The 25,407-nt window shown below is 39.8% G+C and overlaps 1 protein-coding gene across 8 annotated transcripts in view; it reads right to left on the reverse strand.

Annotated features, from left to right (window-relative positions):
* FRYL (FRY like transcription coactivator) overlaps positions 1-25,407 on the reverse strand; it is a 332,614-nt gene that overhangs the window by 274,927 nt on the left and 32,280 nt on the right. For 3 of the 8 annotated variants that reach the window (XM_061583293.1, XM_061583292.1, XM_061583291.1), the window contains exon 1: positions 11,922-12,266. The exons of 3 other annotated variants lie outside the window; for them this stretch is intronic. In XM_061583293.1, the coding sequence (XP_061439277.1) occupies positions 11,922-12,096 (175 nt within the window). In that variant the 5' untranslated portion in view covers positions 12,097-12,266. Of the gene's footprint in view, positions 1-11,921; positions 12,267-25,407 lie in introns of those variants that run through there. 2 more of the 8 variants (XM_061583295.1, XM_061583299.1) reach the window with 2 other exon arrangements.

Genomic DNA, 25,407 nt, shown 5'->3' on the forward strand with positions numbered 1-25,407 from the left:
CTGCAGTAATCCAGTCTTGAGGTAACCAATGCCTGAAAGACTGTGGTCAAACTCTCCTGGTCCAGGAACAGTTGTAGCTGTCATACCAAGTGTAGCTAAGAAAAGACACTTCTAGACACTGAGGGTACCCGGCAGGGTTGATAAAAATCACTGATTTAGAAAAAAAATTAAAAATCTGATTTTTTTAAAATTTAAATCAGTTTTTAAAATTTTCTTAAAACAAGAGAGAGATAAAACAAGATAGAGATTGTCAATGAATAGAGAATTTCGGGAGATGGAGTAGACTGAAGTGGTAATCCAGCTCTTAAGAGCAGTAGCCTCTTCTGCGGGTGTAGAAAATTTTTTTTCTTCCTTTGGATGAATTCATTCTAAATTGAGAAACAGGAAAGCTTGTATTTCTTTTCCACACAATGAACAAGGAAGACAAAGGTGAAGAAGAAGACAGAGTTAACTGTACCACCCAATATTTTAAGTTTCCCACATTGACTTGGCTAAATTTTAATTTTAAAAAACTTCACATTTATATAAAAACTGAAATAGTTTACCATTCAAAAATCCATGTGCATGTTTTGTTAATGTTATTTATTATTTATTTATTTAGTTTAATTTATATACCGCCCTAAGCCCGAAGGCTCTCTGGGCGGTGTACAAAAAGATAAAAACAAGCACAATATATAAATACAATAAATACAATAAATAATAATAAAAAAAACAAACAGTAACGAACCAAACAACATCCAAAATACGGAAATGCTGTTTAAAATACACTTTAAAATGCCTGGGAGTATAAAAAGGTTTTCACCTGGCGCCGAAAAGATAGTAGCGTCGGCGCCAGGCGTACCTCATCAGGGAGACTGTTCCACAGTTCGGGGGCCACTACTGAAAAGGCCCTATTTCTAGTCATCACCCTCCGAGCCTCTCGATGGGATGGTACTCGGAGGAGGGACTTAGATGTTGAGCGTAGTGTACGGGTAGGTTCATATTGGGAGAGGCGTTCCACCAGGTATTGCGGTCCCATGCCGTGTAGGGCTTTATAGGTCAAAACCAGCACTTTGAATCTAGCCCGGAAACAAATAGGAAGCCAGTGCAGACGAGCCAGAACAGGTGTTATATGAGCGGACCTTCTGGTCCGCGTCAACAATCTGGCCGCTGCATTCTGGACTAGCTGTAGTTTCCGAACAGTCTTCAAGGGCAGCCCAACGTAGAGCGCGTTGCAGTAGTCCAATCTAGAAGTTACCAGAGCATGAACAACTGAAGCGAGGTCGTCACTGTCCAGATAGGGACGTAGCTGGCCTACCAATCGAAGATGGTAAAAAGCATTCCGTGCCACCGAGGCCACCTGGGCCTCAAGAGACAGGGAAGGATCGAAAAGAACTCCCAAGCTACGAACCTGTTCCTTCAAGGGGAGTGTAACCCCATCAAGAACAGGATGAACATCCACCATCTGAGCAGAGAAGGCACTCACCAACAGCGTCTCAGTCTTGTCTGGATTGAGCTTCAGTCTGTTAGCTCCCATCCAGTCCATTATCGCGGTCAGGCAACGGTTTAGCACGTTAACAGCCTCACCTGAGGAGGATGAAAAGGAGAAATAGAGCTGCGTGTCATCAGCGTACTGATGACAACGCAGCCCAAAACTCCTGATGACCGCACCCAGCGGCTTCATGTAGATGTTGAAAAGCATGGGGGACAGTACCGATCCCTGCAGGACTCCACAATGGAGAGTCCAGGGTATCGAGCAATGTTCCCCAAGCACTACCTTCTGGTGGCGACCCACCAAGTAGGAGCGGAGCCACTGCCAAGCAGTACCCCCAACTCCCAACTCCGTGAGTCTTCCCAGAAGGATACCATGGTCGATGTTGTTGTTTGTCAAAGAAGAAAACTAACCAGAAGAACAAACTAACAATCTTATTAGTATAATTTAAACGCCTGTTTAGTAGTGGTGATTCTGGCACATCATGAAAAAATATCATGATTAATTGAACAGTTTGAGCTGCTTCATCTCCTGCATGAGTTCATAAGTCCATTCTGCTGTAGTACTAAAATGACCATGAAAATTAACTTGAAAACATTTCAGAATAATTGCTTAGTGTGTACCTACCTTGTAATGAAACCTACATTTGAGTATGTATCAAGGCTTTATTAAACAATAATGTACTTCTATTTAAAAAGATGATTAAATAGAATATTCCTCACTAGTGAACTGTGATTTAAAATTGAGTCCTTCAGAGAGGCAATTTAAATCATGATTAAAATCAATCTGATTTAAGTAAATCAAACCTGCTACCTGAGCCTCTAGCGACAAAACTGGGTCGAGACGCACCCCCAGGTTGCGTACCTGCTCCTTTAGGGGGACTGCAGCCCCACTCAAGAAAGGCAATTGACCAATTTATCAGACACAGGAATCACTCACAATGCTTCAGGATTAAAGCTCAGCTTATTTTCCCTCATACATCACACCACTATATCCAGGGACCAGTCCAGGGCCCACATGGCCTTTCCTGATTCACGTGTTATGGAGCACTGGTCTTCAACCTTCTGGTCCAGCAACTGGGGACCCAACTCCCATCATCCTCGGCCATTGGCTAAGCTGGCTAGGGTTGATAGGAGTTGTAGCCCAACAACATCTGGAGACCCTAGGTTGAAGAACAGTGTTATGGAGAAATAGAACTGAGTGTCATCAGTATACTGATGGTACAGTGCCCCCAAACTCCTAATGACTGTTCCCAGTGGATTCATATTGATATTAAATAGCACTGGAGATATAATAATGCTCTATGGCACCCCATAGTGTAACTGCCAGGGGGCTGAAAAGCACTCTCCCAATGCTACTCTCTGGACTCAGTCCCACAGGCAGGACTGGAACCACCATAACACAGTGTCCCCAATTCCCATTCTATGCAGCCCGTCCAGGAGGACACCATGGTATCGAAAGTAGCAGAGAGATCAAGAAACAGGAGCAAGGTCACATTCCCCGTCCCACTCTCTGTAAAGATCATCCACAAGGGCAACCAAGGACACCTCAGTCCTATGGCCAGGCCTGAACTCAGATTGAAATGGATCTGAATAATCTATCATTTATTGTCCAGATTTTTTTAAAAAAACTATTTTACACACATATAAAAGGTGATTCATACATTAATAAAATACAAATTATTTCAGAATCACTGGAGAAATCAGCTACTATGATTTATACACCTTTATATCCCTTTAATGTGCCTACGAAAAACATATCTGTTTGACAATACCAAGCTTACACTAATTTATTTCATTTATTCATATTTATTTAATAAAAATATTTGCATGCTGCTATATCATTAAAAACATCAAAATGGTTTACAACACATTAAAAATAACCACCACCGAATAAAAACATTAAAAATACAATAAAAACAAAGGTCAACTGTTGCGAAAGCATCTTCTTAATTGCCTACATAAGTCTCGTGGAATAGAAAAGTTTTCTGCAGGCACTTAGAAGTCTTGAGGAATAGAAAGGTTTTCTGCAGGCGCTTAAAAGTTAAAACAGAAGGTACCTGTTGAATCTCTGTTGGCAGAGCATTCCAGAGAACAGGGCCGATGACACTTAAGGCTCAATTTCATGTCCCCTTGCCAACTTGGGGGATGATCAAAGCTGCTCCTGCAGATGATCTCAGTGATCGAGCTGGGATATAAGGGTTCAGGCAGTTCCTAAGATACCCTGAACCTAAGTTGCCCAGGGTTTTGTAATTTAATACAAGGATTTGAACCTGGCTCAGTAGTGGATAAGCAGCCAGTGCAGATGTTTTAAAACTGGTGTCACATGTTGTCAGCCATGTGCTTCCATCAGCAATCTGGCCGTTGCATTTTGCACCAGCTGGAGCTTCTGAACCAGGGCCAAGGGAAGTCCCACAGAGGGCATTGCAGTAATCCAATCTCAAGGTTAAGCATGGACTACAGAGGTCAGGCTATTCCTGTCCAGGTCATAGCTAACAAAGCAGACAAAGCTGGTAAAAGGCCACAGAGGTTACTTGGGCCTCTGGTGACAAAGATGAATCAAGGAGAATCCCCAAGCTACGGACCTGTTCCTTCAGAGGGAGCACAACCCCATTCATAACAGGTAACCTACTTATCTCCCAGACATGGAAACCACCTACCCAAAGAGCTACTGTCTTCCCAGGATTCAAACACAGTTTATTGGCCCTCATCCAGTCCACTACAGCATTCAGACACCGAGCTGGAGCGTTCACAGCCTCTCCTGATTCAGATGTTATGGAAAAATTGAACTGTCATCAGCATATTGCTGACACCTTGCTCCAAAACACCTAATGACAGTTCCCAACTACTATCCCATAGCAAATTTGGAATATAGAATTACAAAATAGTTTGAGTCTTGCTGTCAGGCACCCCGAGTTCAGGGACAACGGGAGAGCATTGGTGTCCATGCATTACTTGAAAAATCTGAATATCTCTAAATACAGAAGAGCTTTCACTGCAGCTAGGTTCAATGTTCTGCCATCTGTCCTCCTGGATGGAAGGTACAGAAGGGTACTCCCACCATGAATGGGTCGGCCCATGTGGAATGGGAGGAGTGGAAACTGTGGGTCATGTTTTATTGTACTGTACTTTTTATAGGGATCTTTGTTATTTTTTTATCACTCCAATTTTACAATGCATTCCAGATATATCCAATGAGTTTTACCTAACACATTTATTGGCAGACATGAATCCAGAGGTTACAGCAAGAGTGGCTAGTTTCTGTGCTGCTACCATTGTATGCCGGATGGTGATAAATGTATGCCGGATGTATGATATGATAAATGGATGATAAATAATTTTATATAGGAAGCCTGTACTGATTGTAATCTTTTATTCAACCCTGATTTTATATACTTTAAATGGTTTTGCTTTATTTATGATGTCTATGCGCCCTGATCTGTGACTGAAATAAAAATTTTAATACAAAAGCTCCCAATGGCTTCATATAGATGTTGAATCACACTGGGGAGATAACAGTACCCTGCAAAACTCTGTAGCACAAGTGCCAGAGGGCCCAGGAACACTCACCCAATGTTACTCTCTGGACAAGACCCTGAAGGTAAGAGTGGAACCACCATAATACAGTGCCTCCAATACCCATCTCACCGAGTTGGTCCAGGATACCATGGTCAGTGATATCAAATGCCTCTGAGGGATGGAGCAGAAGTAAGAGGGTCGCACTCCCCGTCTCTCTCGCGGTAAAGGTCATCCATCAAAGGAGACCATGGCTGATTCTGTTCTGAAACCAGGACTGAATCCAGATTGTGATGGATCTAGATAATCCGTCTCATCCAGGAACACCTGCAACTGCTCTGTAACCACTTTCTCCACCACCTTTGCCAAGAAAGGGGTGTTGGCGACTGGTCTACAGTTGTTACATGTTATTTGGTCTAGTGTGGGCTTTTTAAGAAGTGGACACACCACTGCCTCTTTAAGGGCAGTGGGCATTACACCACCACAAAAAGATGCATTTACTACACCTGTGACCCATTCAGTCACCCCACTCCAGCTGTCTTTAATAAGCCAGGATGGACAAGGACCTAATGAGCAGGTGGTTGGGCACATCACTGCAAGCATCTTGTCCACATCATCAGGCCACATTAACTTGAATTGATCCTAAGCACTGGGTTCAACGGTGCATCTGACTGCCACAATAGTAGTGCCTAAATCACTGTGGAACTGAGAGACTTTGTCCTCAAAGTGTTTAGCCAGCCGGTTACAGCTGGACACCGTGTGCTCCAGAGGTCCATCTCCCTGGTCAGGAGAACCAACGTGCAGACCACATGGAACAACTCAGTCAGACAGTTTCTTGAGGAAGCAATGGAGGCAGCTATGATGCCCCTGTAAATGTTGCACAGTAATAATGGTAAGTGTCAGTTTTGTAGGGTAAATGTGGTAAGTAGAGTGAGTGAAAGGGGAGAGTACATGGGTTGGAATGTTGAGGAATGCTGAGTAGTGATTCGCTGAGCGTCTAGATGATTGAAGGTATAAATGAGAGACAGACGGAGAGCTGGTTAGTTGTGGTGGTTGGTTCTGCGTTTTGGAGGGGTGGATTTGTGTTTAGGAGGGTAGTGAGGCAGATTTTAGAACTAAGAGATATAAAGAGAAAGCTATTATATGTAACCACAAGCATGTTGACTGAACTTAAAGTAATCTTGTTTATTCCATGTGTTATTAAATAAATAGTTTTGGTTTAACAACATGCCTGATCCTTGGCTGGGATATTACAGAACAGAAGGGAGGGCAGAGCAAATACCAAAGCTGGGAACAGTATCAATGGTGGCAGCGGTGAAGGGATAGTGTAACAGCAGCTGGTATCCAAAGCAACCCAGGGCTGTATCTTTAAAGGCAGAAAGATACAGGGGGGTTGTGGCCCATAAGTGCACTCAGACACTATGTAGCAATCTGTGGAAGAGACTAAGGCACAGTCTCAGGGCAGTATTGAGTTACAGAATGTCAGGTGGCACAACCTAGTAATGGGATCGTGAGAGACCTGTGCTGGGGCCAGTGTATGAGATCCATTACGAGACCAGAGTAGGGGTCTGACAGCAGCAAAGGAGGATCTCTTTGAGGCCTCCAGTGCCATGTGGTAGGCCCGATTGTGAGCCTGAACATGTGCTTGGTCAGCTCCAGAACAAGATCTACACCACTTACACTCTAGCCCTAACTTGGTTTGTTTCATCTACCACAAAGCAGGCTCCATGGCACTGGAGATGGCCCTCAGGAGCGATCATATCAATGGCCCAACAAGTTTCATCATTACAAAGTAAGACTAGGGCTTCAACATTGCTCTATCCACTGGAAAAACCTTCAGAGCATTCAGGAATCTATCAGATTCCATTTGTCTCTGGGGACGGACCATCATAACTGGTCCCCCATTCTGCAGGGGAGAATTGCTGTTATAAGACCAAACCTCACCAGGAAGTAGTCTGACCATGACAATGGAGTGATAGCCATCCCACCAATTTCCAGACCACCACCCTCCCCACATGGAGCAAAGACTAGATAGAAGGTATGTCCTGCTCTGTGCGTTAGACCTATGACCATTTCAGACAGGCCCATAGTTGCCATGGAGGCCATGAACTCTTGAGCTGGACCTGAAGTGGCCTCACCATGGGTGTTGAAGTCACCCAAAACCACCATTCTGTGTTCCTCCAACACCACACCTGAGACAACCTCAGCCAGCTCAGTCAGGTAGCCTGTTGAGCAGCAGGTACACCAACAGCATTCCTAATCTGTTTCTTTGTTGTTGTTTTTAATAATTTTTATTAAGGAAAAAATTACAAAGAAATATATTTTTTAAAAGAAGGAAAAAGACAAAAAAAAGTTTTACAAAGATAGTCTCTTACATCTTATATATATATAATCTGTCTCTTTGGCCCTACACCAGATGCAGTTCCTCCAGTCCCACTCCAAGAGAGAGGGGTTTCCCAGTGACAGGGACTACAGCAACACATACACTCCGGGCCTGGGCTGATGTTGCACCGAGTACACAGGTGGGAAGATCTGAGTCAGATCTGGCCTGCCCAGCTCCCTCACCCAGGTCTCGGTAGTTACCTAGCTGTAACTACCATTTATCTTTATGTGCAATCACTACATGATTCATTTTAAGTGTAAAAATCCTCAAGTCTGGCTTCTATAGAATTGCTTGTAATTATCTGGTAGCCCGTATAGTTGCAAAGTTTTCATGGTTAAAAGCATTGCCCAGTTGATGCATGCTGCTCAGGCCCCACAATTTCACCCCATATAGCCTTTGAGTTTGTCCATCTCAGTTAGGGACTCTTATTTGTTGGCTTCAGAGCTTAGATGTTGGGTTTCTGTCAGTAAAGTCCCACTGTGCACAAGTATTCTCATTCATGCACAATTTATATAAGTCATGAAAAAGTCAATTTCTAGTCACAAAGCAAAGTTGCTATGTTCAGATTATAATTAGTAGTGATCCGAGCATAGCAGAGATCCAACTACAGTGGATAGAACTGATTAAAACTTTTTTTCCCCTAAGCATTCCGTAACAGATAAAAAAATTGTTCAGAATACTGCCTGCCTGCAGTAATACCACTTTATGAAGGTGGGCCATTTTTAGAAGAGACAATTTAAAATGCTTACACATTCTGTTTAGAGGAAACTGTTTGTAAGATTAGCATTTCAGATATCTTGGATGATAGATATATTGGAGTTTCAATAAAATGTGCATGTTGCCAAAATACAACTGAGCATATGGCACATTATACTTCACACTGTTTGCAGTGTACTTCAAGACAGACTTTCTGTCAGACGTCGACAAAAAGCAATACAGACTGAATTTACTTGCTTCACCAGAGGCAGGGAACCTTCAGTCCTCCAGATGTTGCTGAACTACAACTCCCATCATCTGTGGCTATTGGCCATGCTTGCTGGGAGTTGCAGTTCAGCAACATCTGGAGGACTGAAGGTTCCCCACCCATGCTACACCCTTGCCAATGTAGCTAAATGTGTTACCTCTATGGGAGCACCACTTGCAATAGTAGCAAGAAAGATTAGAAATAAGCTTTTGCAGACCACTGCAATAGCCTCAGTATATTAACTGTCCCGAAGTTATTTTTTCCACTTTGTGCTTGGCTTATAATGTTGTGTTTACAACTTACGACTAAAATAAATTGACTAACATTTTTAAAGGATAAAAGGAAACCCAATGCTTCTAGATAGTGTTTTTAACTAAAGATGTGTTTACAAAAATACATAACCCACCATGCTTTAGGTCTTCCAAGGCACCTTTGCTTCGCTTACTGCCTTTTATGGATAGTCTTGGGTGTTTTGCACAATGTTGAAATAGTTAATATGAATTTTCAAGACAGCTACCAATGACTATTACAAATCACTTGGTGCATCTGTGTGAAGACACACAATTCAGATTTCATAGACACAAAGAAGTATATCTGTTCTAACAGAAACTATATCAACTTAACAGGCCCACAAATCCTTCTAGCATACGTTACCCTATTTTCTATTTTCAGAAGGCTAAATTACTACAATCAATTCCATATAATGCTTCGGTACAAAAGACACCCCCCCAACACAACAGAACAACAAATGGTTCAAGTTGCATAGATATCTCCTTCCCTTTATGAAACAAATGGGAACAAAATACCTATTTTTATTATTGTTACACGTTTTTGCAAAAGATCAGTTTTTCACCAATATCTATTTCAGTAAGCACAGGTTAAAAATCTAAATTCATCTTTTATACAGCAGCAACTTGACATTGCTTTATCAATAATTACTCATATACAGATCAAGCAGTCTAATAGGTATACAAGTTGGGTTATATGTCGCATTTTATCTGTTACCTGTGTCAGACCCTCATCTTCTATTAACATCCTACTGGTAATTCAGAAGTTCTCTGCTGTGTGCTAGAAGATCACTTTATTATTATTATTATTATTATTATTATTATTATTATTATTATTATTATTATTATTATTATTATTATTATTTATTAATTAATTAATTTGTATCCCGCCCTTCCTCGCAAACAAGGTACTAAAAACACTTTAAAACATCATAAAAACAAATCTTAAAATAAGACAAAACAGCGTTAAAAACATTTTAAAAACTTTTTTAAAAGGGTTAAAAACATTATTAAAAATGTATTAAGCAATTCTGACACAGACAGACTGTTATCAGGATACAAAAAAAGAAATAAGCAGATAATTTAAAGAGAATTCAGCTGCTGTCTACTATTATAAAAAGCATGATTGTAAGATACTATAATATTTCACAAATGCCTACCTCACACAGGTCTGCAATAGTAGAAATGCAAACTGATTTGGGGAAATTTCTAATGATATATCCAGTTGGCAGCATTTAAACAGTCCAAATTCAGAATTAGTCTTCAGATGCAGGATTAGAGTACTCTACGCCTATTATCTTAATTGCTCAACCAAGCTAAAGTACATCCAACATAAATGTTAAAAGACCTCTTTCATTTTAACTGCTGCAGATTGCCACCTGCCATCTCACTGTGTCACAGTAGTACCCCACAGTAGCATTACTAATTGATTACCAATATGTTCAGTGTTAGCAATCAAGAAAACTAAATATCAATGAACCTCACACTAAATTGGTTTTATAAGTGGAGTGCTTGCTGTGCCTTTGTAAAATTTACTCCCCACTGAAAAGGTCCCTTAAATTGAGGAAATGTTTGAGTAACAGCAGAAAAGTATTTTAAAAGCCATTTGTTATTTGGATGTCAGCAAACAGAATTCTGTAAATCAAGAAAAGCATAAATACATCTGCACTTCAATGCCTAATCTCCAGCCTCTGATCCATATGGACTCGGCTGTCAAAAAGCTGAGCAACTGTGCATGCTCAGAGGTATTATTTACCCCAGTCAGCTAGCATATGTAAACAAACTATCTCAGCTAGTGCAGGACACATACAGCACTGGATTCTGAAGCAGATGCCAGATCAAGTAAGTACTATAATTTTTATACTCATAAAGCAGAAGTGAACTGACAAATTAAACCCAGGTGAAAAATATTGTTACATACACTTCACTTCTCAAGAAGCTTCAGGAGCAGAACTATTGAGTAGTTTGGGTTTCCTTTGGGTGACAGCATACTGGAGATGTTGTGCCAAGCTAAATGACACATCAAGTAGGAACAAAGAAAGCTGCTTTATGGTCCATCTAGCTCAGTGTTGTTACCAGGAGTAGGCAATGTTGGTGCCCTTCAGGTATTGTTGGACTCCAGTTTCCATCATCCCTGAATATTGCCCATGCTGGCTAGGGCTGATGAGAGTTGTAACCCAACATCTGGAGGATGTCACGTTGGCAACACTGACTGGCAACAGCTCTCCAAGGATTCAAACTTTCAAACAAAGTTCTTCACAGACCTTGGAGATGTCAAGCGCTGAACTTGGGACCCTCTTCATGGCAAGCATGTAGCTTACTGAGCCATAGCCCCTCTACACCCTCAATACTCAATTATGGCAAAAGAATGAAGAACTTAATTATAAGTATGGAAGTATGGAAACAAAAGGTGATTGTGTTGATGAACGTTTACTTGCTAAAAGCATCTCTGGGAAGGAAAATCCTCAACTACAGACTATAACACTGGAATCAGATGAGATCACAAGAACTAATTATTCAAGCTGTATTCATAATATAAAAAGGAAGCAAGGAATAGACTTGAAAATATGTAATTGGGATTTTACTGGTCCTTATGTTGGACACATTTTGTTTTATTGTTTGCCATTTTTCACGCCATACCAAATATCTGAAATACTAAAAGAAAAAAACCCACCTGATTTCAAACAGACATCTCATCGTATAAAGAACAGCTATGTAACCAATCCATCAACTAATTTCACATGTAAGGGTCAAGCCCATCACAAGTGTTTGACAGGACAGGGGGAGAATGGACAATTAAGAATGCTTCAAGCTGAATATGACCGCCATGATCAGGCAAGACATGAGCCCAAGCTCAAAAGCATACAAGAAAGCATTAGGATCCCAAATTGCATCCAACATGAGAAGACTACATCTTCCACAACAGTCATGCAATATGTTTTACTTTATTTACTACAACCCAGTAGAATTAGCTATACCAGCTTCTGAATAATTTCTTCAGAATATTATGCAAACACCCAATTAGCATTAACTACACAGGATGCAGATACACATCATTTACAGTAAAAGGGAAAGGTTCTCCAATCTTAATGAATCTCAGTTCCACCCATATTTTGGGCAACATTTTAAACAAAATGGTCTTTCTATAGTAAATGATACACAAACCTTACAAAGTCAGGAAAGTATTTGCAGCATTCTCAAACATAGCCCAATAGGGAAAGTCTCAGCTGACAAATAGCACAACTTTTTTTAAAAAAATCACACTTGCCTTAAACTTCCAAATATTTAGAGAGATACATACGGTAATTAGGATGCAAAAGATGAATGTCACCTTCTTCTATGGTCTGCCCTAATGAGAGCAAGTTGATGCGCCTCATTTTCAGCAGCTTCGGAGAGCTTTCACATATAGTACTTCCAACATCCAAAACAACATCTCCCGACATGACAGAAGGCACAATTTTTTTAAAAAAATCCATGCTTGAGTTTTACCATTCCCACAACACTGATCCGTTTAGCTGTGCCAAATGCAAGCCCAGGTGCTTGTGCAAACTTCCTTGAAGAGACGTTAAAAGCCAGCCTGTGTGTTACTTTACATAATGATGTCATCCCACATTTGGGTGGTGCTCAAACACCAGCAAGCAAGCTGTTAACTGGAAAGTTTTAAAGGAATACATTTCATTGACTGAAGCAGCTCAGCCATTAGATATACCCCTAGATTATAAACTGTTATTTAACAAACTAATAAATTTAGCAAAAATAATTTTTCAAAAGATTCATAAACATTCCATGTGTTTACACAGGCTTATTACTATCCAAGAAGCTGAAAACCTTAGTTTTATCTTGCACAGGGAGGAGTATGCATCTGTAATGAAAGATAACAGTTATCACTGTGAAAAGTCTGCTGGCCCTGCACACACAGTTACCAGAGTTCCCATACCACATACTCTGGATCAGTTCAGTTTGTGACATAACTGAGTAGAAGCTACTTTCTGAGTAGAAGCTACTTTATTTGTTTTGAAATGAATAATGCTAATGAACAACTTAAGTCACAGCACGTTATACAAAAAAGGAGCAGAGAAGTTGTTTGCTTTCTGCAACACTGTTCATTACTTAAAGATATCATTTATGCAGAAGTAAAGGAGCCATATATACAGCTTTTATTTTTATGAAAATGGAAATGGACTGCCTTCAAGTTGATCCCAACTTATGGCTACCTATGAATAGGGTTTTCATGGTAAGCGGTATTCAGAGGGGGCTTACCATTGCCTCCCTCTGAGGCTAGTCCTCCCCAGCTGCCTAGGGCCTGCTCAGCTTGCCACAGCTGCACAACCCAGCCCCTTCCTTGTCCGCAACGGCCAGCTGGAGGGCAACTGGGCTGCTTGGGACTATGCACCTTGCCCACGGCTGCACAGGTGGCAGGTCACGTAACCCCTGAGCCACTCACTGTGGGGGTAATCTTTAGGTGGCCCTTGACACCCAGGAGACACAAGTGGGGATTTGAACTCCCAGGCTCTGGACTCCCAGGCTCAGGACTCCCAGCCAGGCTCTCCTCCCCACTGTGCTATACCAGGTTTATTTGAAGAATTCTCCTTATAAATTACCTCCTGAAGGGGCAAGCAGCAGGCAAAACCAGTTACCTGAGCTTTATCATTTAAAGCTTCAGTAGTCTTCACCACAGCAAGAACAGTGGCAGTTCTGCCACCACATGAAAAAATATATAAGCCCTTTTTACAGAACTGCACAATACAAATGACTTTTTTTTAATGCAGGGTCTCCTTAAAATGTTAGCCTTGCCCCTTCATTTGCTTCTATGAAATCTTTCCCAATATCCACTATTTTATCTATTCATGTAGTTCCTTCAGTCACTAGTTCCTTAATCTCTTTCACAGAGAAAATTAAGGATATGCATTGCCCTGGGCTCCTACTGGGAGGAAGGGCAGGATATAAATGTAATAAACAAATTCAGTGCTACTATTGTGCTAATTTCTCCCCAGATAATTTTTAGTCTTTATACTTAGGATTGGTTTGGACATGTTTGCATCCCACTCAAATCATCTGCACTAGCATATGAAAAGTCATAAAGAATGAACTGTGCTTGCTCTTCTAGGTTTTATCAACAAATGATGAATGCTTGCATTAGCCTGCAGGTGCCAATTTGTAGTCATTTCCTCATGCAATTAAACTTCTTAGCCATTTACCAAACAGGAAGTAATAAAAAAATTAAATGAATCTGAAACTGCTGCATTAAATGGCTATATATAAGTAACTCATTTGTATAATGCCTCTAGTTTCATGTAATTGCACATTTTATCATAATGTTCATACCATACAGACATATGCATACAGACACACAAGGGATGGCACCTGAATAAATCATACTCTGAGTAGATCCACTGAAATCAATGGACTGTAGTCATGAATATTTCATATACACACACTTGCCACACTTTCAGACAGAAAGCATCTAGCTGGAGTTGCAAGTGTTGGGATGACTAGCTCAGTTGAATTTTGAGATATACACCATCACAGAGAAAGACAAGTAACTTTAGCTAAGGAAAAATAAAATAAAATACATTACTACCTATACTAAATATAGCATTTAGGTTTTTTAAATATAATTGCCAGCTTTAAAATGCATAAATTTAAGAGAACTTCAGTATAACAATGTGTTGAAACCAAGGTTTCGTATCGTATATTATTCATCATCCTTCATTTTATAGGCACTGAAATTCATGGATAAACCCAGTTCAAAACATCTCCTTTAAAATACAGGAGTAGGCACATTTAATCACTTAAGGAAGAGAGGACACTGGTTGAATATCTTCAATACATTTGGATAAAGCACATATTTTTCGTTTGTAGAAGCTTTATAAGAATGGACATCTTCCTTTTGACACTGAGATATAATTAAGAAACATCCAGTTACTGCTCGATGAAGCAGCTTGGCAAATCAACAACATTATGAACAGCAAGCTTTTCCTACTGTTGGTGGATGCACCTGATTCACTAGTCCTGTCCCCCTCAGTAGCACTTCTCAAGCAGTGCTTCTGCTTAATGGAGGCTTCACCATAGAAGTACCGTTTACTCAGACCAGGCAGTGGGAGAGGGGATCCAAACGTGCAAGCCTCAGGATTGTTTCTGATCTTCCAGCTATAGCTTGGAGCAAGCTTTCCCAACCTGGTGCCCTTCTGCTGTTAAGACTACAATTCTCATCAGCCCCAGGCAACATGAGCAAAAATGATCATGGATGATACAAGTTGTGATCCAAAACTCTAGAGGATACTAAGCTGGTTCAGAGGATCACCTGAATCTGACCGTTAAAAAAAATTAAACAGACTCCAGACAAAGGGCAACATCCAACACCACGCAAGTGGGTCTCCTCTTCCTTCTGTAGCCCACAGCACTCTTCCCAAATCTGTTAGGGTCCAGAGCAGATTTGTGGGTATGGGGGGACATCCATTCTCCCAACAGCATCTATTCTGCTGGTGGATGGACATCAATGTATTTCACCCTGTGAATTTACATCTTACTGCTTCACAATCTTTTTATATTGTATATATAGAAAATTAACACAAAATGTAAGATTGACAGCAGTATTGAAACAAGCTTCATAAAAACTGAAGGTGACTTATAAAATATCACGAGCACGTACAATACTTGTGAGTCTCTCCTTCCAGAAAGAAAATTTGTCTTCCATTTTGAGACTCTTCTGCAAAAGCTAGATTTTACTAACACATAACAGGTTCGTGAGTTAGTAAAAATTCCTCTAATTCAGCCTGCTCTTGAAGAGATTCTTCCCCTTTTGTCATTGACCCTGCACAAGTAATTTGCTTGTGGCAAGCCCCAGATTAACCAAGAGCCCTGAGCTCAGAACCAAGCAGTACAACTACTGAAGTCCAAGGGCAGGGCTTCTCCCTCCATGTAAGTAAATGCAAGGTGACCCCTGACTGCTCTCATTCCCACCCTTGGGGACCACAAAAGAGTCACCTAGAGAAAATCCTAACACTTCAGCTGTTCCTGCCACCTGCTGTGCTGTAGAACCCCAATAAAGCCCGCTCTTCTGCAAACAGGTTTCTCAATAGTGAGGCCAAAAGGCTATGAAATGCAAAGGGAAGCAGTAATCTGTCATATTTCTATACAGAGTCCAAATGTAACAGTTGACCTCACTCATGCCAGCAGTAATTGGTAATACTGTTTCTTGCTCTGCTAATTTAACACCTGGAAATGGAAATGGACTGCCTTCAAGTCAATCCCACCTTATGGCTACCATATGAATAGGGATTTCATGGTAAGCGGTATTCAGAGGGGGTTTACCATTGCCTCCCTCTGAGGCTAGTCCTCCCCAGCTGCCTAGGGCCTGCTCAGCTTGCCACAGCTGCACAAGCCAGCCTCTTCCTTGTCCGCAACGGCCAGCTGGGGGGCAACTGGGCTCCTTGAGACTATGCAGCTTGCACACAGCTGCACAGGTGGCAGGGTACATGACCCGAGCCACTCACTGTGGGGGTGATCTTTAGGTGGCCCTTGACACGCAGGCGACACACGAGCGGGGATTTGAACTCACAGACTCTGGATTCCCAGCCTGGCTCTCCTCCCCACTGTGCTAAAGCAGCTGTTAATTTATAAGATCAATTACTCTCTGCAGTGAGAGAGAAATTCCTATCTCAACAGAAAAAGAATGGAATTTGCAAATTAATTCTAAGTTAGCAATTTCCTGCTAGAGCCTCTTTCAAGTCTCGTTATTTAAATATGGTGAATGAATTCAGCAGCCTTAAAGTTATCAAGTCCAATGTTCCCTGACCAAATATGTGGAGTGAGGGAATCCTTGAATCCTAAACATTTCTTCTAAATCAGTGCTCAATTGCCAGATTGCCATGTAGCCCTCTAAATTTCAAATTCTGGATTACATTAATTGCCTTAATTCAAAAGTGCTTATCAGAGCTTTTATTTCCAGACACAATCATCAAATTTCAAGACAAGCGTAAGAGGCAAGGACAGCAACATTTGCTGAAACCTTACCACAAAACCCACTATAATGAATTATCAGTGTACCACATGGTAAATAAACCCTGGTATTTGCAGTTAATGCAACACAATTTGGTTTTCATAAACTAATCAAAAGGTATGTCATTACAACTGGAGCTCAAGATACGTTTTTACAGGTTAATAATATACCTGACACCAATCCCAGTGATTGTGGAAGTCATTTTATTTATTTAATTTTATTAAACCACTTTTAAGCTGCACTTTTCATAGAAGTACATCAAGGCGACTTACAATGTACAAGACACAATAAAATTTAAAAACCAATAAAAGCATCATTAAAAAGCCATAAAAGCATCAACAAATACTGCATCAGTTACACAAAAATTCACATTACAAAGGCCTGTGTAAAAAGTTCAGTTTTCAAGAGATGTCTGAAAGAAAGTAGAGATTATTCCTGCCAAACCTCTATGGGTAGGGAGTTCCACAGGGCAGGGCCTACAGGGCAAGGCCTGTCACATGACTAAAGGCTCAGTCCTTGGTGGTAGAATACTCAGGGGTAGAATATTTTCTTTACAGTTATAACTGCTGCAATTATAACTTTTGCATCAGGCAATACAGCAGCTAAATTGTTTAAAGTTAGAAAGGTACTTCATAGCAAAAGGATACGTACCCTTTGATATCACTGAGCATGATAGGAAAGGAGAAACCTCCTACTGGTATTTTTGAAGATCCACCAGTAGGAATGTTAGTATATTCATTGATTTTAGTGTTATCAAAGTAGATATATCCAGCTCTTTTCATCAGTCAGCTAAAACATCTCAAATTGATGGAACACTCCATAATAGCTCTGGCAATGGAACTTTAGAAGACAGAAACATAATCCCTTGTGGCAATTTATTGCCAGAAGAAGAAATGTTAATAGCCAGCTGTGGTTCTTTCCCTGTTTTGGAACACCACCACCATGAGTGGAAGCTTTCTTCCTTAAGGAAGACATTACTGAATAGGTGTTATCAGGGTGTTGGACCCCAGTCATATATTTGTTCAGATGATGCAGCTGTCAGAGAGGAAGAGAAGGTCAATTCTGCCCTGCAATGACTAGACACTATTCCCTAACTGCTCCAAAATCCCTCAATTAACTAAAGAACTCTAAATCTCCTGTTAACACAAAACCACTATTCTCATATAGGAGATTGTTGTGCTTGACAGAAGAAACAATCACTCTCAGATTTTTGTTCACAACTTGATACTCCCACTGATAATATAGGATCTCTAACCTGAAAGACTTTGCAGGAAAAGGCAGAAGTAAGTCCTTTGAAGTTAGGCATCTTGTGGTCAGCAACAATGGCAAAGGGGATAAAAAGACACGGCCCCCAGCCAGTGGAGCAAGGGTGGCAAGACATGAAATATCTAGATAACAAGGAGCTGGGATTGAGGGAGATTCCATCATCTAATAAGAAGTGGAGTTCTCTGGCTCCTCTTAATCAAATGTGGTCAGGCTATATTCTCCTTTTGAGAGAACAGAACCCTATGTTGACATTGGTAAAGAGATACTCTTCTCAGCAAACTTCTAGACAGAGGATATTGTATGTACTCTGATTGGCTCAACTGGAATTCTACTTCAGCCAAGTCATGTATCACTTTGATTAGATGTTCAGATTCCTCTTTTCCTCATGGTTGACAGATTTCATGTTATCAGAACTTAGCTTAACAAATGGGTCTTTTCACAATTTGGGATTCTGTGCATTACTTCAAAAGGGCACCTTGCTAATTCACTTCCATGTTATCCAACAGTTCATTTAATTATATTTGAAATGTTTATTTCCCATGTCCTAAGACTTGCATATCACTTTGACAGAACATAACCAATATTTTTTGCAATTCTAACCTTATCCCCCAATTTCAGATGCAGAAAGCCATGAGATGTATTATGCTGATGATTATAATTACAGATTACAGTATGCCATCTGCTATAAAAGGGCTCTATAACTGGTACTGAAATATAACAATCTCAGCTGCGCTTCACCTGATACAAATCTGGATCTTTGTGCTGATAAAGCAATGTTCCTTATCTATAGTCAGATTTACTATCATTGTGCTGATTATACATTTTTAATAAGAACTGCAACTATATTCAGTACTTCAAGGATACTGCAAATTTTCCATTCAGAAATTGATAAAATACAGTATCATGTGGCTTAGTAAAATAGGAGAATAGCATGATGCACATTATGAAAGTTAAAATGTAAGTTAAGACTTAAAAAGCTGAAATAAAACACATTTGATGGTCCAAACCAGAACCTAAATACAATGAAATATGTTTCTTCACACATTCCTTGTCCCCAAGGAGACAAATGCTAAGCCTCCATGCCAATTGCATTATGAATTGTCTATTCTCAGCATTCTCTATTTGTTTTATCACCCCTTTCCCTAGTCTCTAGGGAATGTTGAAACATTATTTTTACTTTTTTCAAAATAAAACTTTCAATTCTTAAAGAGTGCAAATCAAAGAGCTGTACTCTCCATACACACACACCCCTCAAAATCGACTGCTTCTTGTATGGAAAACAGATCAATGAGTTTTATTTCTAACTAATCTTTATTAATTTTCAAAATAAGCATAACAAAAATAACATGAAACACACTATGTGGATCATAATAATATTACTTATAAAGATTATGTATTGATTATTCATAGCAAATTATCAAAATCTTCATTCATACATTAATACTTTTCCCTTTCTTTCCTGCAGGGTTGTCGAGTATCATTCCTATACTTTCATCTGGTGGACCATTTAATAAGATCATATACATGTGTATGTCATTGGCAGGGGGATCCTTGTATCTTGTAAATTTATGTAATAAAATCATACCATACTGAAAGGAAATTAGTCCCTTTACTTTGTCCTCTACTCTCTTTAAGTTATGTTAGTTTTTTCCAATAGACCTACATCCCAAACTGTTTCATACCAAGGATCTATATTTGCTCTTTTAAGGTCTTTCCAAAATTGTGCAATAGTAATCCTTGCTCCCACAAAAAAAACTTCTAACTTCTTATTTTTAATGTCAAGATCTTCATTCAGAAATAAAATCAATATTGCTAATACAGATGTCAATGTGATTTTTTGTTATGTTATCTGTCTGATCTCTTTAATCACAGATGCCCAAAATTTGCTCTTTTGTATATATTAGACGACAGACCCTTCAAATCCTCGGAATATGCCAATATCAATTTCTCAAATGTAGTGATTCTATGTGTTGCAGCTTTTTATTTCTGGATTATTCAAAAAAATTGATTTGTTCCCATAACCACCATGGGAATGGAATTTCCTACAGTTGACTTTTTAATCTGTCTTCTCTAATGGGTATTCTGTTTAGATAAAAATCACAGAGATGATCCCTTGGCACACCAGCCCTTATCATCATACATATAATTTTTATTGAAAAACATAGGGTGGTATGCCAAAGGAATCGGAGGAGATACTGTAGGAATTAAATCTGTTACCTTTGGTAAGTTTTACTGAAACTACTAAACTAAACTCTCACCAATGTCCAATTTTTATTTGTGACTTTATGAACAACAAAAAGAAAAAACCCACTATTACCATAGTGTTGTTTTCTATTTGTTTATATCCTGCCTTGCTACTTTCCAAAATAGTACTCAGTACAAGAAATCAACAAAGAACAAGCTGGAACATGGAAATGGACTACCTTCAAGTTGATTTCAAAAAAAACAGATACAGCATAGCAGATAATTAAAAGAGGCAGTTTAAAAATATCAAAAAGCAAATGCAAAGCCCACCTGAACAGTCTTCATTTGGTGATGGAAGCTATTTTTAAAAAAGAGGGGCAAGAAATGAGCCTCCCACAGGAAAGAGTTGCACACCTGGAGGGCAGCTGCAGAAAAAGGGCCTCTACATATCTCAACTAACCTAGTGTCCACCCATGTTGGGATGTAGAGAAGGGCCTCAGATCATAGGGTGTGGGCAGGATGATATGGGAGGAAACAGTTTTTAGGTACTCTGGACCCAAGCCAAGTAATTCAGAGTTTTATACATAACTACAAGCACTTTGATATTCCCAGGCCTGTTGCAGATATTCTAAAATGGACATTAATGTGTTCGTCTCACTGTGTTCCCTTGAGTATCCTAGCTGCTGCATTCTGGACCAACTGAAGCTTCTGGTGACTCTTAAAGTGCAGTCCATGTAAAGCACATTACAATGGTCCAATCCTGATATAAGCAAGATATGCATCACTAGGTTAGGTCCAATCACCTCAGAAACGGGTGCAGTTGGCATATCAGCCTAATTGTCCGTCCTTGCCACAGCTGTTATCCAAGCACTGAATTACAAGATCAGATCCAGACCTCTGCAAATATTGGACCAGTATCTGGAGACAGTAATGAGCTGACAGGACAGAGGTATTGTTGGTAGGTGGTTCTTATGTCCCGGAACTAGGAAGAGGGCCTGTTCTGGATAGATTTGCGCTCCCCTTGAAGAATACATACATAGCTTTGGGGTGCTCCTGGATCCAATGCAATCATTTGAGGCCCAGGTGGTTTCAGGGGTGAAGAACGCCTAATTTACAGCTATGACCATTCCTGAACCAGGATAGCCTTGCCTCAGTAATCCATGCTCTAGTAATCTCACAATTGGACTGTTGCAGTACACTCTGCGTTGACCTACCCCTGAAGACAAACCAGAGGCTACAGCTTTTCGGAATCCAGCTGCCAGGGTTTTAAGTGAAAAACCATAACCATAGATCACCAACCCTTTAAAGACCTGCACTGACTGCCTGTTTGCTCCAGGTCCAATTCAAGGTGTTAGTATTCAAGTATGTCAAAGAGCCCCTTTCCCAGTATCTACCAAGCTGAGACCTAGAGGGGAGGCCTTGCTCATACTCCGATTAACAGGCATAGCTCATTGTGCAGTGACATCTGCTGTGGCACCCCAGTTGTGGAAGTTCCTTCCTGTAGAGTTGTAGATGTTCCCTTCATTGGCACCTTTTTAGTGTCAACTGAAAATGCAAATATCCCCTTTGGACCTTTGGAGAATAAATACAATTTTATTTACTGCTGTACTGAAATTTGCGTGCGATTATGTTTTTTATATGAGGTCATTAATGTTTTAACAATTGTTGTGCGATATACTGTATTTTGTTTGATTACTTGAACAGACAGTTTGCTTGCCCTCATCTAGCCCATTACTGCCATCAATCTCTTCCCTATAACTGGATAAAAAGGAGAGAAAGCATGCTGGATGCCATCCACACACTGATGTCAACACAACCCATATTTCCATACAACCTACCCCAGAGGTTTCATATAGATACATAGAAGACATGCTGGGCACACTGTAAGCCAAACTTTAGAACAAAAACTCAACATCATCTTCTGAAACCAACTTCTCAAAAAAGGCCAGAGTCCTAATAAAGCAATGCTCCTAAGACCCATTCCTGCCAAGCCATCCAGAAGGATACAATTAATGGTAACAAAACCCACTGAGAGGTCCAGCAGGGTTGAACTCCTCTGTCCAGTTTCTCGTGTGGGTTGTCAACCAAAGCCATCCATATCACAAAACCACATTGAAATGCGTGTAGATAATCTCTTTATCCAAGAACCTTTGAAGCTTGAATATTAGTATCAGGAGACATCTATGGAACCCAACAACCATTTTTAAGAAAAAGTAACAAAAGATGCTTTGCATTCATCATAATACCAAACAGATACGGCACAACTATGGCACCAAACCACAATTATAGTTTCTCAGCTTTAAAAAAAATAAAAAGCACACCAATCATTACTGTGTACTGAAAACATATATTTAAGATGCATGTTTCTATATGTTTCCTACACTGACATCTACTGGTAATAGGTTGTAATAGTCAAAGCAACCTTGGAGGTAGCAGTGCAAGGTGAAAGAAGTTTAAGGAAGGAGCAATTATGGTAGCCATTGTAGTATAAATATCTATAAAGACAGATTCTTAGCAATATGTGTATGTAATTAGTATAGAATATAGTTGTCAAGTAATGAAATTTCACTATCAAGCACAGGCCATTTCTTGTTCATCAACCCCAGATTAAACAGCAAACAACTACTTACAAATAAAAATAGCATGTGTATGTCCACACTATCAAATACCTGTGAAATCTTGAGAATGCCATTTCCCCTTCATTATTCCTCCTGCTTTATCCTATGTACTTGTTTTAAAGTGACACTGTCTAAAATATGGAGATATTCTCTCATCAGTTATTAGACTGCCTTTATAATTAAACAGTTTTCAGAATAAGTGAGAAATACCTTTTTAAAATATTCTAAGGCTGTCAGTGCAACTCTATACTTGGAGCATTTTGTACCCACACCATATCAAAGCAGCAAATGCATCAGTACGCTTCTCTGGTAAATGATAACTATATTAATTTTAATAAACACAAATCATAACAATATAAACAAATCTAACAAAAGCAAAAAACTCAGGAGGCAAAAAGGGGGGTCAGAAGAACAATTTTTAGCTGAATAGGGACACTTCAGAGCTTAAAAGCATCACTTTAGCCTTTCTTGAAAAACAAAGTAAATATGCTCAGAGCAAATAATTTAAAATCTGATGTGTGGTTATGTCAACAGGTTTAACTATAAATGCAACATTTTTCTGAACAAAGCGCAATATAGTAAGAACATGAATTCTGTTACAACACTGACTCAGGAAATATACTAATTTAAAGTTAAAAATTATTTTCTCTCTAGTTTTATTTTTCTTCTTCAATTTATTTATATACCACATTTTGCACAAATACATATGTGCTCAAAGCAGTTCACACAAACAGTCCAAATGCTGTAGCACAATACATAATAAAAAGTATAATCACTACAACATTAAGAAAAAAATATATACCTCAAAGTATAAATGAGCATTAAGCTCAACAATAAAGCTAAAGCAAAAATATTTAAAAACTAACCCCCAAGCTGATATAAAAATCTCTTCTATCCCCCTGACCCTTATAGCTCAACCCAAAGGGCCAGAAAGTCTTCTAAAGAAGCTGTGTTTGAAGGCTTCCAGGGCTGGAGAAAGGCAGGTGGAAATAGCCCTCCCCTGATGACAAACAGAGTCTCTCTCCCCTCATCAGTTTTACAGGACCTAAAATGTTTTTGAGACACGTAATAGTCCAGATATGGTCAAAGGAGAATTCCTGGTGGATTTTTTCAGTGTTTGTCTAATTTGAATGATATGAGATAGGTAATTGTCACAATGCTCACTCTATCCAGAAGAGTACACAATTCCAGTGGAAAATGCTCCATGTCACCTTGGCTCCAGTGACAGAGCTGAAGAAATACAAACCCCTTAGCAGGAGGCCTGATCCTTTATAAGTGCAATCTGCATGACCCAGACTTCAGGAAAGTTCCTCTAGGGCAGAGGCATAGGACCTCACGGAGACCCCCAGTACAATTAAGGACCTAGAAGAACTGACAGAGGTCAGCAGCCTGAAGCGCCTCAGCTTATGGATAAGCCATTTTCCATACACTGGCCATGAGACAAAGTAGCCAAAAATAAACTCTCAGTTGCTTATTTCAGCTTGCATTAACACAGCTGCTGAGGTCATAGAGGATGTTGGAAGCAAGCAATTCTTAGATACAAGTGCTGCCATTTCAAAGAGTGGCCTAACGCACAGACACTCAGCTAACATTTCTACCAATAGTAACAGAATTAACTTGCTCCACTCATCCGTTCGCCATCCAGTCAGAAAGTAAAAATGCCTGTTTGAAGGCTTCTTGCATGGGCAGTAGGGAACTCTATATGCACCTCTAGACCATATATATGCCTCTATTCCAGTGCCGTAGCCCTGCTACTCTTTAAAATCACAATAAAAATTTGCATCTCTTTTTCTTTGGCCGCCAGATGGCAGTGCCAACCACTCCATGAATGCAAGAAGGCTCTGTCAATATGCTGAAGTGTTACCTAATGTTTAATAATGACTGGTTTTGATCATCTAACAGCTGAGACTAAAATATACTATTTAAAAATAGACTTAACATTTGAGGGCAATAATACTGAAATAAGGAACTCTTAAGTGGTTGTGCACATGTTTTGCATGCAGAGGGTCCCAGGTTGAACCTCCAGCTGTTCCAAGTAGAGCATTTATAGATGGCGAATACTTATGTCTGAAACCTGGACAGCTGCTGCCAGACAATAGACAATACTGAGTTACATGGACTAATGGTCTAATTTTTGACTTCATACAGCTTAAGAAATGCTGTTTCAATATCTAGAATTGTTCTAACACCCAATTACTTGTCTTTTTCATGGTCCATGGTATGCGCAAAGCTCCAACACCACATTTCAAATCAGTTTCTTTTTCTCTTATCCACTTTTTTTACTATCCAACTTTCACATCCATACATAGAGATTGGAAATACCATGGTCTGAATGATCCTGACTTTAGTGTTCAGTGATACATCTTTGCATCTGATGACCTTCTCTAGTTCTCTCATAGCTGCCCTCGCCAGTCCTAATGAGAAGACATGATTCACTAGAAAAGACAATAATGCTGGGAAAAACAGAAGGGAGTAGAAAAAGAAGGCCAAACAAAAGATGGGTTTATTCCATAAAGGAAGCCACAGACCTGAACTTACAAGATCTGAACAGGGTGGTTTATAACAGATGTTATTGGAGGTCGCTGATTCATTCGGTCGCCATAGGTCAAAATCAACCTGAAGGCACATAACAACAACAATTTCTAGAATTGCAAATTCAACACTTTCTACTGCCTGCTTTAAATAAAAAAACATTTCCAATATTTGTCCATATGCTA

This window comes from Rhineura floridana, chromosome 9 (genome assembly GCF_030035675.1).
Source record: "Rhineura floridana isolate rRhiFlo1 chromosome 9, rRhiFlo1.hap2, whole genome shotgun sequence".
In the NCBI taxonomy this organism is placed as follows: Eukaryota; Metazoa; Chordata; class Lepidosauria; order Squamata; family Rhineuridae; genus Rhineura; species Rhineura floridana.